The sequence below is a fragment of the Loxodonta africana genome, chromosome 10 (assembly GCF_030014295.1).
Source record: "Loxodonta africana isolate mLoxAfr1 chromosome 10, mLoxAfr1.hap2, whole genome shotgun sequence".
NCBI lineage: Eukaryota > Metazoa > Chordata > Mammalia > Proboscidea > Elephantidae > Loxodonta > Loxodonta africana.
Genome location: NC_087351.1, coordinates 22,687,917 through 22,702,029, shown reverse-complemented (window position 1 = coordinate 22,702,029; position 14,113 = coordinate 22,687,917). Strand labels below are relative to the sequence as shown.

Sequence of the window (14,113 nt, the reverse complement as noted above, 5' to 3'; positions counted from 1 at the left end):
TTGCAAACTGAAACCCATGGCTGGAGGAAGGTTTGCTAAATAACCACCATACAGAATTCATTTGTGGCCAAAACAAATCTAAATGTAAACTCTTCAGTCAGAGTCACAGGAGACTGGAGATGGCCAGAAGGATGACGATATGGGCTTACCTGTGCTGGGAGTCATTCTGGTCCGTAGATAGTACTGTCAAACACTCATCGTGACCATGGAAAAGGCATACTACGTGCCCACCAAGCAGGTATCCTATGAGACAATTACATTCAACCATGAATCGAGCAGAAGTTTAATACCGAGAATACCACGTTAAGAAGGGTAAATTCGATGAAGGTCTGAGCCAGTTATAGAACACACCAATGGAGATACATTTGGGAAATGACATATTCTGTGAATTCAAGCCTCTGGCAAAAAAACCCAAGAAAGTCAAACACTGTTTCTAAGATGAACAAGTCCAACATCAAAAGGTAAGGTAAAAGCAATATCAATTATTATCATTAAAGGCCAAAAAGGAAAATTAAATAGCTACTATTAGGATGATAAGGATTTTCTAACTGTTTAGGATGTAAATACTTCCAACACCAAATTCCTGGGTAAACGCCTATAAAATCTCAATGTGTATACTTTGTGGCAAAATTCAAATCAAACAGCAATCATGGGAAAGAAAGAAGGCACTGGGAGGGCAGCTAACACTAATGTTATAGGTCCTGTCTTAGGAGAAGTCAGCTTCTGAATCTATTTAGCAAACACAGATCAAACCCGGATGTTGTTCCTACAACACCAATGACTGTCCAGCATCCCTGAATGGACAACTGTAGATGCCGCTATCAACGAGCACTCAGCTTTCAGAACAAGGGAAGGAATCTCAATAGCCATGGAGTTCAGAAATGGAGAAGAGATAATGAACTTCAAGGACATGATGACCCACAGCCTTCAAATAAATTCTGAGCCTTAATTCAAAGAACACAGAGAGGGCCCTCTGTCTTAACAGCACCTTGCACAGAGGAATGGAATTTGTTATTCCTCTGAATTAACAATCCTCCGGGCTAGTCTAGTCTCAGGAGACACATGGGCTTCATATGCTCAATGTCTGTATGGGGCTTTTAAAAAACTCACATAATTAGATCATTTTAGGGGCTGTCTCAAACTATTTTAGGTACTAGATTAAAGCAGTGAGAAGGAGAAGTCATGCCAGAGGAGAAAGGGGTGTTCTCATTATGTCTTTCTTGTACAGTGATAGTCTGAGAGTCCCTCGCTCAATTTTCACCAAGGCAAGTTTTTCTTAAACTTCCCCAAACAGTCACAAGTCTGTGTCCCATTTCCTTCTCCCCTACTGTACTAGCATCTCCAGTTGTATCCTCTGTTTCCCCATCTCCCCCCTTTTTTTTTTCAATAAAAGTAATTCACAGATACATTCACACCAATGTTCATTGCAGCACTATTCACAATACCCAAAAGGCAGAACCAACCCGAGGGTCCATTAACATGTAAATGGATAAAACGTGGTACATACACACAATGGGGTATTGTTCAGTCATAAGGACAAGTGAAGTTAGAAACGGATAGTAGTAATGGTTACACAACGATAACGTAATTAATGTCACTGAGTTGTACACATAAGGACATGTTGAAACGGTAAAAACAAAAACAAAAGAAAAAAAAAAGAGAGACAGTAATGAAGTTCCAACACATACTATGAACCTTGAAAACAGTAGGCTGAGTGAAATAAGCCAAAAGGACAAATGGCGCCTGACCCCATTCAGATGAAATATCTAGAACAGAGGAATGCATGGAAACCAAAGTTTATTAGTGATCACCGGGGTGAGTGGAAAGGGGGACTAAGGAGGTATTGCTTAAAGGGCACTTAGTTTCTGTTAAGGGTGATAAAAAATATTTAGAAGAGGATAGTGGTGAAGGTTGTACAACATAGTGAACATAATTAATGCCACTGAATTGTACTTGTAAAAATAGCTGAAATGACAAATGTTTGTGATAGATAGTTCACATTAAACACTTTTTTTCATTGAAGAAATTCCTCCCCAAAAACTAGTTTATGATCTACTGGAGGGAAATCCTTAACAACCAATTAATTTAAAATTAAAACCCTCCATGACCAGGCTCTTGATTAAACTCTCAATCATCTCATGATGGGGAGGCCATGGGCCATTTGGAATCCATCATTTACAGTTCTTTGGCTCCTTCAATCAATATTCTACTCAAACAGAGAAAACTGCCAAGTACCGATGTGTCACAGCTTTTCTTAATGAAATATATTGGGACAATAATCAGGGGAGAAGTATCATGACAAGAATCACTTGTGCTCTTAAGGGCTGAAGTGGGTGTCTCCCCAGCTGATGGGCATTTTCTGCAGAGGCAGATGACTCAAGTGAGGAGCCATCCAGGCGATATTACAAGGACTCTCAACACTTGTATAAGGACCTTTCTGATATGGTTTGCAAGCACTCCTTAATGAATCCTCACAAGCCCTCCATTGGGACTGGGAAATAATTTTAGTCCTTCAGTGAAAATGAAATATTTAAAAGAGACTACTGAGTCAAAACCTTCTTGGGAAGGATTGAAACTCAGCTATTCTTGATTCCTGAGAGAAAGGGAATGGCTGCCAATAGACTTAGGATGGTGAGTTAATTTGGGGGTACAGAAGGAGGGCTAAACAAATCCTGCCTTTTTAAAGTGTTCCACGTGTTGCTAAAGAAGTTAAGAATTTGTCATCTCCTGATTATTCAGTTTGGCTATGGTATCTTCCGTAGCTGGTGTATCATCTTGGCACCTCTCAGTTTCCTCTATTTTCAAACATACCATAGAAGGGCAATCCAAGTTCAAAACTAGCAGACTCAGGAATAAAAACCGGTCTAAAGCCCGTGATATGAGTAATTTTTTAAAAACTCTGACCTTGCTATCAAGTACCAGCATATAATGTAATAACCCATAGGTCACTGACATTTGGCTACTCTGCTCCGCTGTGCTATTACAGTGAGGTAAGGCCAGTATGGTTATTCTCTAACTTGAAAGTGTACACTGACTTTGCCTGGCTCTAAGAAATGGGGTATGTTGAACAAAGTTTGATGATCTTATTTCCAAAGGAAAAATAAAACACTGGGAAAATTTCATTTATAATTTTTAAATGACTTTCCATAAGTATAAGTGGAAAACAAACAGCCAAGCACGCTTTTATTATAAAGGAAGTCCTTCTCCCACCTGTATGGAGAGATGCATTGGGGAGATATATAAACAGCGCCATTTTCTTGGCATTCAACCTCTTCTAAATCGGAAATTGCTGAGGTCTATGCACTTTTAACTAGTAACCATAAATAAAAAAGAAAGCTCAGCGGCAAAGGAAAGCTGCATCTCCAAGTCCTCCATGCTTATTGGGCTAAGACAATAGTGGGCTCTAAAAAAAAAATAAAATCAGGAATATGCATGCAATCGGAAGTCAGGAAGGAGACTAAGCCACATCAACATTAGAGAAAGAAACTCAGGTGCGCTAAAATCCCACAATCTATGTACCAAGGCATTCAGGTCAGAGCTGGGAAGTAGCAGAAAATATCAATATATACAACACAAGACAGGCTGGCAGGCTAAGGGCCAAATGCATATAAAAAAGCACACCTTCTTCGATGCTACTTCCTGAGCACGTAGGATGTACATTCCAGAGTGTTTGCATAAAGGAGGCATCCACTTGTATGTTACCATTTGATATTGAGAGATGCTGCAGCAGAAAGAGAAATGAGACATCCCTTAAACCCCAATTCCAGGCCTGTCAGAAGCAGCTCACCTAGAATTTCCAGGATTAAATTAAACAGCCTGTCATCTGGCTCTTTCTAACTAGCCTGTGGGGGATTTCTCCACCCCATCTAGAAGCAGCTTCAAAGTGGGACACTTTATTCGGGGAAGAGGAAATACCCAGCTACTGAGGTGGCAGACAGTGTGTTAGCTTCTTCCCCTCAGCGGGATTCCTGATTCAACATGGAGCCATAAAATGTCTGTTCTTTGTAGGATAAGGGAAGTGACAAACACGGAAAATTACTCCAGCGTTTGGACTAGACAAAGGAAAATCTGCTGATGGGGCTGGCTCTATGAGAAGCTGTTGAGAAGCTTAAAACTTATCTTTGACATTTCTTTATCTTCAGGCACCCCCTTTCGCCTCTCTCAGTAGACTTGAAAACAAAGTTGGTTTTTTAGTATTCACCTTCCAGCTGCAAAATCTGACCACCATGTTTCAACCTCTTACAACACCCCACACACTGAAACATTTTAAACTCTTTCCCCAACATAAACTTACTTTTCCTGTATCCTATCCTTTCAGGCTCCTTCCCTGGATAATGAAGCTGAGTAATGTGATAAATTCTAAGTAATAGGAGGCTATGGTGTAAATAGGCCTGGTGCATTTTAGCAGAGTTTTCAGGACAAGGCACCATAATCCCAAGGGGTAACTAACAGTTAAATTCCAGGTACCATGATAATCTGGCAGAGAAGATAATTTAATCACCTCTCAAATATCCTGTGTAAGGGGACATTCTATCCCACCCAACCTTTTGTGGCTCAGTTCTCCTCAGCCATCTATTTTCCTCTAGGAAAAAAATCTGAAGATGGGAGATGCTTATGTTGGGAGGTACTTACAAGGTATCTTTCAGAGGACACACTGACGAGGATGAGGTCATCGCCAATTCGAACTTTCTCTCCCTCAGATCTCTGTTTGGAAGCAGGATGTATGGTCCACCAACAGGCTTCTCCTACACAAAGGCTCCTTGAGTTAGACGTTGTTAAACAGAAGCCAGCGTCCCTAGTTCTGCCTCTTGCTCTCTGCTCTCCTTCCTCCTGTTCTCTCTCTCTCTCACACATACACTTCAGCCCTCAATTTCTATTCATCTAAAACCACTTCAGTTGGCTCCAAATCTGCTCTTGTCTAATGTCTATCATTTTCATTATCCCTAAAGACAGAAAGCCAGTGTTTTGGAAACAGTATTAGAAGTGAGACTGTAAACCTCTTTGAGTGTTTTTAACACATAAAAAAAAAAAAAAAAAAAAAAAATGGTTTCTTCATAGTTCCTTTCAGATCTTTAAGAATTGACTTTATTGGTCTTCTGAACACACCTACTTTTATCTTTGCTTCGGTGCCCCTTGGCAAATTCTACTAAAATGTTAGTAAAAGGATTTTTCAAAGGCCTAAACTAAAAAGGACTAAGACAAAAGAAGAAAAATTGACAGGAGAGAAGACAAATCAACATTTTGGGGAAAGAAAAGCAGATGGATGATTTTAGCCCAAAGAAGTCTAAAACTCAAGTCTTTGGGTAAGGAAACAGGGGAGAAGACGCCACCAAGGAGTAAGCCTCTTCTTGCCACAGGCCCCCAGAAAGTCTCTGGAATGGAGGAAACAGTTACTTCTGAAGACAGCAGTAGAAGAAAAGTCTGAAAACAGGAGGATTGGTTGAAACCTTTAAAGGGACATTTAACCCACCAGATCCCTTTCCTTATCCTTCACAGCCAGATTGACTCTTGGATTCCTGGATAGAAATTTAATCCATGAAATGGCAGACCACCAAAGATATGGTTGTGGAAATACCAGGCACCGTTAAACAAGGAAGTAAAAGATCTTCCTAAAAACAGAATAATGAAACTTTTGTCATTATTGCTATTGTTAGTTGCCATCGAGTCGATGATTCCAACTCATGGTGACTCCATGTGTGCACAGTAGAACTGTACTTCGTAAGGTTTCTAAGGCTGTGACCTTCTGGAAGCAGATTGCCAGAGGCCTGTCTTCTGAGGCACCTCTGGGCGTGTTTGAACAGCCAACTTTTCAGCTAGTAGCCAAACATTTAACTGTTTTTGCCACCTAGGAACCTCAAAGAAACATTTACACCCTAACTAGTAAAACTCTAGTCATTTCCTTCTGTCTCTGTTCCTCAGCTTCCAGAATGCCAGCTGTGAGACTGAACCATCCCCCCTCCCCAAATTTGAAAATTACTCTTTAGAGAAGTCCAGACACACAAGATAAGAGATGCTGTTGTTGGAGTTTCCCAGTTAAACACCCAGGTCTCTGCCAGATTACCCCAACGTGAGGCTTCGCAGGGGACAAGCCACAGCCACACACTCAGGGCTTCCAGTCAGTTTGTCCCGATTGCTCTTAAACATGAATTGAGACCAAAGATCACCTGGCACCTGAGGAAAGTGTCTCACATAAATGGCAGGAACAAAACAAAAAGAGGGGACGGGGATTTGGAGAAAACAAAGATTATGGAGAAGAGAAGAAATAAAAAATTTTTAATTTAAAATTAATCATCTCAGCGAGATAAGAAAAAAGTGTTACAATTATAAAACACCCATGAAAGCATCCATGAAGGATCCTTCCAGACAAAAAGAAAAATATTTGATCCTGAAAAAAAAGAGAAACAACACTGTTGTATGATAAAGTTAAAAAATTCTCCTAGAAAGAATGAAGAAAAACATTAAAAATAGGAGAGAAAAGAAAATTAGAAAACAAATCTAAAAGAATTCCATAAAGAACACAGAGCTCGAAGGCAAAGAACCATGGACTTGGGGAACATCTATGTCAATTGGCACAACTTAGTTATAAAGACGAAGTTCTATATCCCACTTTGTGCGTAGTGTCTGGGGTCTTAAAAGCTTGTGAGTGGCCATCTAAGATACAGCTTCTGGTCTCTCACCTTCCATAGCAAAGGAAAGCAAAGAAAACCAAAGACTTAAGGTAGCAATTAGTCCAAAGGAATAACAGACCACATGAACCAAAGCCTACATGACTCTGAGACCTGAAGAACAAGATGGTGCCTGGTTACCATTACCAATTGCTCTAACTGGGATCACAACAGATGGCCCCAGACAGAGTGGGAGAAAAACTGTAGAACAAAAAATCAAATTCACAAAAAAGACCAGACTTACTGTCCTGATAGAGACTGGAGGAATCCCGGAGACTATGCCCCCAAGACGTCCTTCTGAACTGTAACTGAAATCATTCCCAGAGACCACCTCTCAGCCAAAAACCATAGACAGTCCCGCAAAATAAACAGTAACAACCAAGGAGAATGAGATCCTTAGAACAATCAATTATACAAGACCAAGAGGGCAACATTTGCTCCAAAGCAAAGATGAGAAGGCAGGAAGGGGTAGAAAGCCAGGACGAAAGAAATGCAGAATTACAGTGGTAATGGGGAGACTGTTTACACATGTGGGGAATGAAACCAATGTCATTGAATACATTATGTACAAACTATTGAACGGGAAACTAATTTTCTCTATAAACTTTCACCTAATGCACAATAAAAAAAATTTTTTTAAATGAATGAACAGAAGAAAAAAAGTGAGGAAATTAACAAAGAAATAATCTTAAAACCTTCCCAAAGCTGAAAGATATGCATTTCCAGATCGACAGGGCCTACAGAGTGCCTAGCAGAGTGGAGAATGGAGACTCACACCAAGGACTATTCCTATGAGACTTCCGAGCAAAAACGATCCACCCAAGACATAACACCAGCATAAAACAGATTGTAGCAGCTTTCAGATAATAAAACAAGTTACACACAAAGTACTAGGAATCAGAAAGTCCACTTCCTAACAGCCTAGTCATAAGCCAAATGAAAACAGAAGAAAGCCTTCAGAATGCTGAGAAACAAACAAACAAAAAACCCAACAAATTCCAACACAGAATTCGACTACACCATGAATTACTTGTGAAGCTAGAATTAAACTTTCAGGCAACAATTTAGCTTGCATGAATCTTTTCTGTAAAGCTATTGGATACTGGCTCCACTAAAATGAGACGGGAAACCAAGAAGGGGGAAAGAAGAGATCCAGGTAACACGGAATCTAGGAAGAGAGGCAAAGGAATTGCCTGGATGATGGTGATGGGAAGTAGGATAATGTCTTTGTGGCAGGCCAAGGCACCAACCAATACTGACTGGAGTAAAAGAATGGAGTGTTCCAAGGTAGATGTTTCAAAGAAGAAAATGAAACTGATACCATAGCTAATGTGACTGAATCTAACAGGCCGATTTTCAGCTCTGTGGAGCAGTTTGAAAAAGGAATGAATGATTGGGTCACAGAAAAGTAAGTACTGTAAAAAATAAGGCAATTACTAACTATTGGAAAACTGAAAAGTAATACAAGAAAATGAACCTGATCATGTTACATTACATTGCTCATTTGCAAATAAGTTAGAGTATACCAATATAAGCAAATAATATTGACTTGATAGTTACTTAAAAAATAGATGTAAATATATTGGGAAGGTGAGAAAAGAAGACAGGGAAAAATAGAATATAAGAACTAAATTGTTATAATTTATTTAGAACATAAAAAGACTTAATATGGAAAAAATAATGAAACAGAAGTACCTGCACATTGTTCACAAGCAGACGGTGAATAATACTAAAAGAGCTGAAAGTAGACGCCCCAGAGGGCAGGAATCCAGAATGGGGAGGCGTAAGGTAGGTGACTGCTGAGTTTTAATGAGCCTAGGAGTACTGTTTATCTCTTTAAATTATTTATGGGTATAACTTTGACTAACTCTAAAATCACAGGACGAAAACAGCTGGCCTCTACATCTAAGGGGGATATCCTATGTAAATCCTCTATGTACTCCGTGGACCAGCAAGGGCATTTGGAATAAAGAGGGTCCTGAAGAGACACACTCAAGAAGAGTATTTCTGTTTTCCTGATGTCTACAGGAGCTCCAGAGCACAGAATGGGTCAGTTTTTTTTAGTTTTTAAATGGCCCTAAATTACATAACAGCACTTTTAGTGGGTTTTTCCCCCCATATTTCTTTCGTCTTAAGTCTAAATTCTAAAACGATTTCTAAATTCCAGAAACAAAACAACAAAAATCTTTTAAGAGCAGAATAAAAGGAATAGCAAATAATCCGAGAGCTGGACTATATGAAGAAGAACATGGCATCAGGACTGGTGAAAGACTAACAACCTGCGTTATGCAGAGGACACAACCTTGCTTGCTGAAAGCAAAGAGGACTTGAAGCACTTGCTGATGAAGACCAAAGACTAGAGCCTTCAGTATGGATTACATCTCAACATAAAGAAAACAAAAATCCTCACAACTGGACCAAAGAGCAACATCATGATAAACGGAGAAGAGATAAAAGTTGTCAAGGATTTCATTTTACTTGGATCCACAATCAGCACCCATGGAAGCAGCAGTCAGGAAATCAAAAGACATATTGCATTAGGCAAATCTGCTGCAAAAGACCTCTTTAAAGTGTTTAAAATCAAAGATGTCACTCTGAGGACTAAGGTGGGCCTGGCCAAAGCCGTGGTGTTTTCAATCGCCTCATATGCATGCAAAAGCTGGACAATGAATAAGGAAGACCCAAGAAGAATTGATGCCTTTGAATTACAGTGTTGGCAAAGAATATTGAATATACCATGGACCAGCAGAAGAACAAACAAGGCTGTCTTGGAAAAAGTACAGCCAGAGTGCTCCTTGGAAGTGAGGATGGCGAGACTTCACCTCATGTACTTTGGACACGTTTTCAGGAGGGACCAGTCCCTGGAAAAGGACATCATGCTTGGTAAAGGAGAGGGTCAGTGAAAAAGAGGAAGACCTTCGATGAGATGGACTGACACAGTGGCTGCAACAATGAGCTCAAACATAACGATTGTGAGGATGGCACAGGACCAGGCAGTGTTTTGTTCTGTTGCACACAGGGTCGCTGTGAGTCAGAACCGACTCAATGGCACCTAACAACAAATACAACAGAAAGAACTGAGTAACCAAAATCAAGGTTAAAATGATCACTGTTAAGTCTAACCATTTATTTATTAGCCAGTGTGTAAGAGAAAAATATTCCACATTTGTTTAAGAAACTCCCCCTAAACCTTTCCTCTCACGTTCTCCTAATAATTAAACGCAACTATTCATAATTTTACTTGTTTACAACTCTAAAGAGTCTCTGAGCCGTATAATTACCTGGCAGGATGTTACTCTGCTAGATTCCTTGTGTCTCCTGGAGATAGCCAGCTCACCCTAGGTAATACCTGAACCTTACCCGAGCTGTTTGTACGTTCTCCCTCCCCGCACAAATACGCTAGACTTCAAAAACACGATATGGTTTAGGGGTGAAGGAGATGGAGTGAATTATTTTAGACTCTAGGTTTTCATGCAGAGCTGGTCAATGCTATTCCACCTGCCTTCTGTCAACTTGATTAGCCAACTTGAACTTGAGTTGCTTCACGTGCTTGCTTGATCGGTCAGCAGAATTCACACCAAGGCTAATTTCAGAAATTTTGGGAGAAGTGCTGGAGAGAGTAATATGCTCTGCTGCTATTTTTCCATTATTTTTATTGGCGGCTCTAATAATTAAATAAAATTGATTTCTTGAACACTTGACTAGAGAATGGTATTTCTCAATTTCACCCTAACTCTCAAAAAGTCAAAAGTCATTTTACTGATATAAATAGAATGGCCATATATGAGTTTGCCGAAGACATGCTCAAAGACTGACAGCTGGCTTATATTTAGAGGCCAACTTATGTTCACACAGAGTGTGGCACTTCACTCAATTTGTAATTTTCTGCAAAGGTTGACAACACCTTAGAGGAAATTATATTTTAAGAATAACACTTTAGCTGAAAACAAAACAACCTCAAATTCAAATATAATCTTACTTAAAAAAAGAAAAAAAGAAACGTAATGGGCACAGGCAGGGCCACTGCTCTGCTTTGTACCAAAAACTAAAAGAGGAGGAGAGAAAGGGGTTCTCAGGCACTCTTAGGATCCCATCATGCAAGACACAGAACAGCAGGTGCAGATGGTTCAGAATCTAGATTGTTTCCTAGATCACCCGCAAAATCAGACAGTCAGGGTCTTTCCCTTATGAAATGACATGAGTTGTAGAATGACAACAGTATGTTTGTCCTTCTTTAGGCACCCAATATTAGAATGTCCTTCTCACTGGGGGAAAATGTCATGATAGTAAAGATGGCACCCAAGCTAGACTGTTCCCACAATGTGATCTAGACTGATTTCTCTTCCCTGGCCTTTCTTTGTTTCTGACCAGTTTCCAAGGCTGGGGTTCCAGCTTTAGAGTTATGTTCCACCCGATGGTTTAACCCAGACCAATTTCTGTTGTTTTCAACCAAGTATTCTGACTAGTACATAGCACAAACTCTAAAATGGAGCAGAAATTCTATATGTGAAACCTTTGACATACGGTCAGACTGTCTACAAATATTTCCAGCCATAGAAAGTGCCCTACATCCCAGGGCCAGCCGTTACAAAGTGGTTTCCTTCACTGAGGCAAAATGTGCCTCCTTGCAACTTCCACCCACGCTCCACTGGTCTTTGGAATAATCCAAAAGAAGTGTGCGCCCTCTTTGGTACTGCAACTCATTGAATATTTGCAGACAGTTATCTTAGTCCTCTGTTCTTCATTTTTTTTGTTCTTCACTTCTGGTTTCTAACAAGAACCTATATCATCCTGGTCATCACCATCCTTAGGACCCACCTCTTACTGTCAATATTTTGACTGCACTCAAAAAAAAAAAAGTGTTTCCCAAAGTATATAACATATATCAATGGTGGTAAAAGACAATTAAATAACACTGTGTTTTCTTTTTACTACTCTTTTAAGCTTTCTTATTCTACCAAAGTTTTAGTGAAGTTAGTGTACCTTTAAAAATCTTTACTACTTTTTAAATAATTAGTATCACCTCAATTATTTAATGACATGTTTTTCTTTTAATCATTATTTAGTTTTATTGGCAAGTAATACCAGTTTTATACTTATAGAACTAATATATGTAAAACTAAAAATTTAAGCACAAAAGTAAGTAAATTAAAAAAAATACAAAAGAAAATGACAATAAAGGGGATACACTGGAATGACAAAAACCATGGAAGGAGATGTCACTGACTAATGTTTGAGAAACACTGATTTAGAAATAGCTAGTCTGTTGTAGAATAAAATGAGGCAACTATGCACTCATTACTTAGTCCTTATGATGTTGCTTTCATTTGTTGGCAGTCATTTACTATCACTGGTACGTATCAGAAACAATGACTAGTCTGTGTACTTTCAGTACCTAACCCTAAAAAGACTCTGCAAGACTGCAATTAAAGTATAAAGTTCTCCTTCATTCTTAGTTTCCAAGTTTCCATCACACATTTTTTTCTTTACTTAATTATTCTTTAAAATTTTATCAGAACTTTTGACTAGGTTGGTTTGGAATCTCAGATGAATAACAGAGTCAATGTTCTTCTCAAATGCCCTGAGCCCAAGACCCTACTGAGCAGGAGACCTGGGAATGTTGACTTACCTGTGGCATGTTCCCGTAGACCAACATCAAAGGCAAGCTTATCTGTCTGGGATCTTGATGTAGTCAAACATGTTAGATACTGTGAAACAAGAGCAGATGCTAGTGAAGTCAGTCTTCTATCTGGTCTCGGGAGTTCATGGCTATGTAGCTGGCTTCCAGTTGTCAATTTCAATACAGAACTACTGGGAAAAGGGCTCATTCACCTTGCTCACTGGAAAGCTTATTGGTAAAATACTTTCAGAAAAGCCTCTATATTTAAAACCTCAAAAATGTTCTTATCTGAGGATGCGGTAACTTAACTTACATGACTATATGTTAAGGAAATAAGTTTGAAATATTTAAGATGCTTTAATCCAAAGATACTTTTAGAAAACTTTCAAATGGGAAGCAATATAAATGATCGACAATAATAGAAAGATAAGATGGTGTTAGTACTTCTATTTGATTACTATTACATGACCCTAGAGGATATTCATCAAGACTGTGTAACAGCACATAGTTTATAATACATTGAGCTAAAAAATAATTTATGAAATAGTATATTTGGATATTTAGTAGTTACACAGAAATTTAAATGCTTAGCAACCAGACTGGGAGGAATTATTTCCAAATGATAACAGAAATTGTCTTTGGATAGCAGGGGTCTAGATAAGTTCCTGCCTATTTTCTGTTCTAAAAATTTTCTGTGAGTTTTTAAACTTCTCATATATATTTTTAATTATAAAAATACCCGTGCATATACAACTTAAAAATAATTAAAAAAAAAATACCTTCAAAAGGGAGTCCCATGACCTCTCTTAGGTGCCCTGACTCCTTTACTAGCAGATGCAAGGGTGGATCTTAGCATTAGACTGAGGTGGGGAGCAGAAAGCACTTGGGGCAAGTCCCTGAGCTATACTTCCAGCTCTCGGCACCAGGAAGGTGACAAATTATTACATTGTACCAAGTCACATCTCACCGGTTTTATTCCAAGACCTGGTCTTCAAAGGATCTAGCTAGTATAGAGTTTATGTCAATTGTGACTCAAGGATTTTTGTTTGTTTTAAATTTATGTTTAGTTTGTGTGTGTGTATGGGGTAGGGGAATCTAACAATAAATAATGTTGGCCTTCCTGTCTCTACCATGATGTTAGCTGTAGTTTTCAAAGTCATGAGAGGTGTGTTGTGTTGTTTAAGGCTTTGTTTATTCTGTTTAGGTAGGCAAAAAGAGGCATTAGGATATTATTTACCTTACGGGTAATCACCAGATCCCGAAAGATAAATGATTAAGTCTCAATTCTAGAGATTATCAGGGTAGAAGTTTCCCTGTTCCCTAAACGCCCCCATCTTCTACTTTGATAACCTTCCATGTGGTCATTTTATTCTGTTTTTTGCCACAAAAGATAACAGACAAATGTTCAGGCTGAAAAGGTCAACTTCTTACCATAGCTCAGGAAAAAAAAAAAGCTGCAATAAATAAATAATTTAAAAGGCAGCTGCTGCTCCCGCTGCCAACTTGATAGTTCAAGCTTGGAGGTGAGCTTTGCAGCATGCTGCAGGTGTAAAGGTGTGAGACAAAGTCCTGAGTTAAGGTTTTTTTTTTTTTTTTTCTTAATAGGATTAGAGAAAGACGACGAATGTTCCTTACATCGATAACAAGTAAGGATATACTTAGGACTGGGAGTGAACGTTGTTACAGAGCTGTCACTCACTAAACTTCACTGACATCACAATATTCTTCTTAGTACTCCCTGCAAAAAAGATCTATAATATCTCTATTTTACAAATTACATTTCTTTAAAAATGGAAGATTTTTGTCAAGTTACGCTGAGGTCACACCA

The 14,113-nt window shown here is 38.9% G+C and overlaps 1 protein-coding gene across 1 annotated transcript in view; it reads right to left on the bottom strand.

The window, feature by feature from the left end:
• RYR3 (ryanodine receptor 3) overlaps positions 1-14,113 on the bottom strand; it is a 446,068-nt gene that overhangs the window by 354,852 nt on the left and 77,103 nt on the right. Inside the window, exons 7-10 of the mRNA XM_064291963.1 lie at positions 12,295-12,373; positions 4,633-4,745; positions 3,622-3,721; positions 150-243 (exon numbers count right to left, since the gene is read on the bottom strand). Of these exons, the coding sequence (XP_064148033.1) occupies positions 150-243; positions 3,622-3,721; positions 4,633-4,745; positions 12,295-12,373 (386 nt within the window). The remainder of the gene's footprint in view (positions 1-149; positions 244-3,621; positions 3,722-4,632; positions 4,746-12,294; positions 12,374-14,113) is intronic.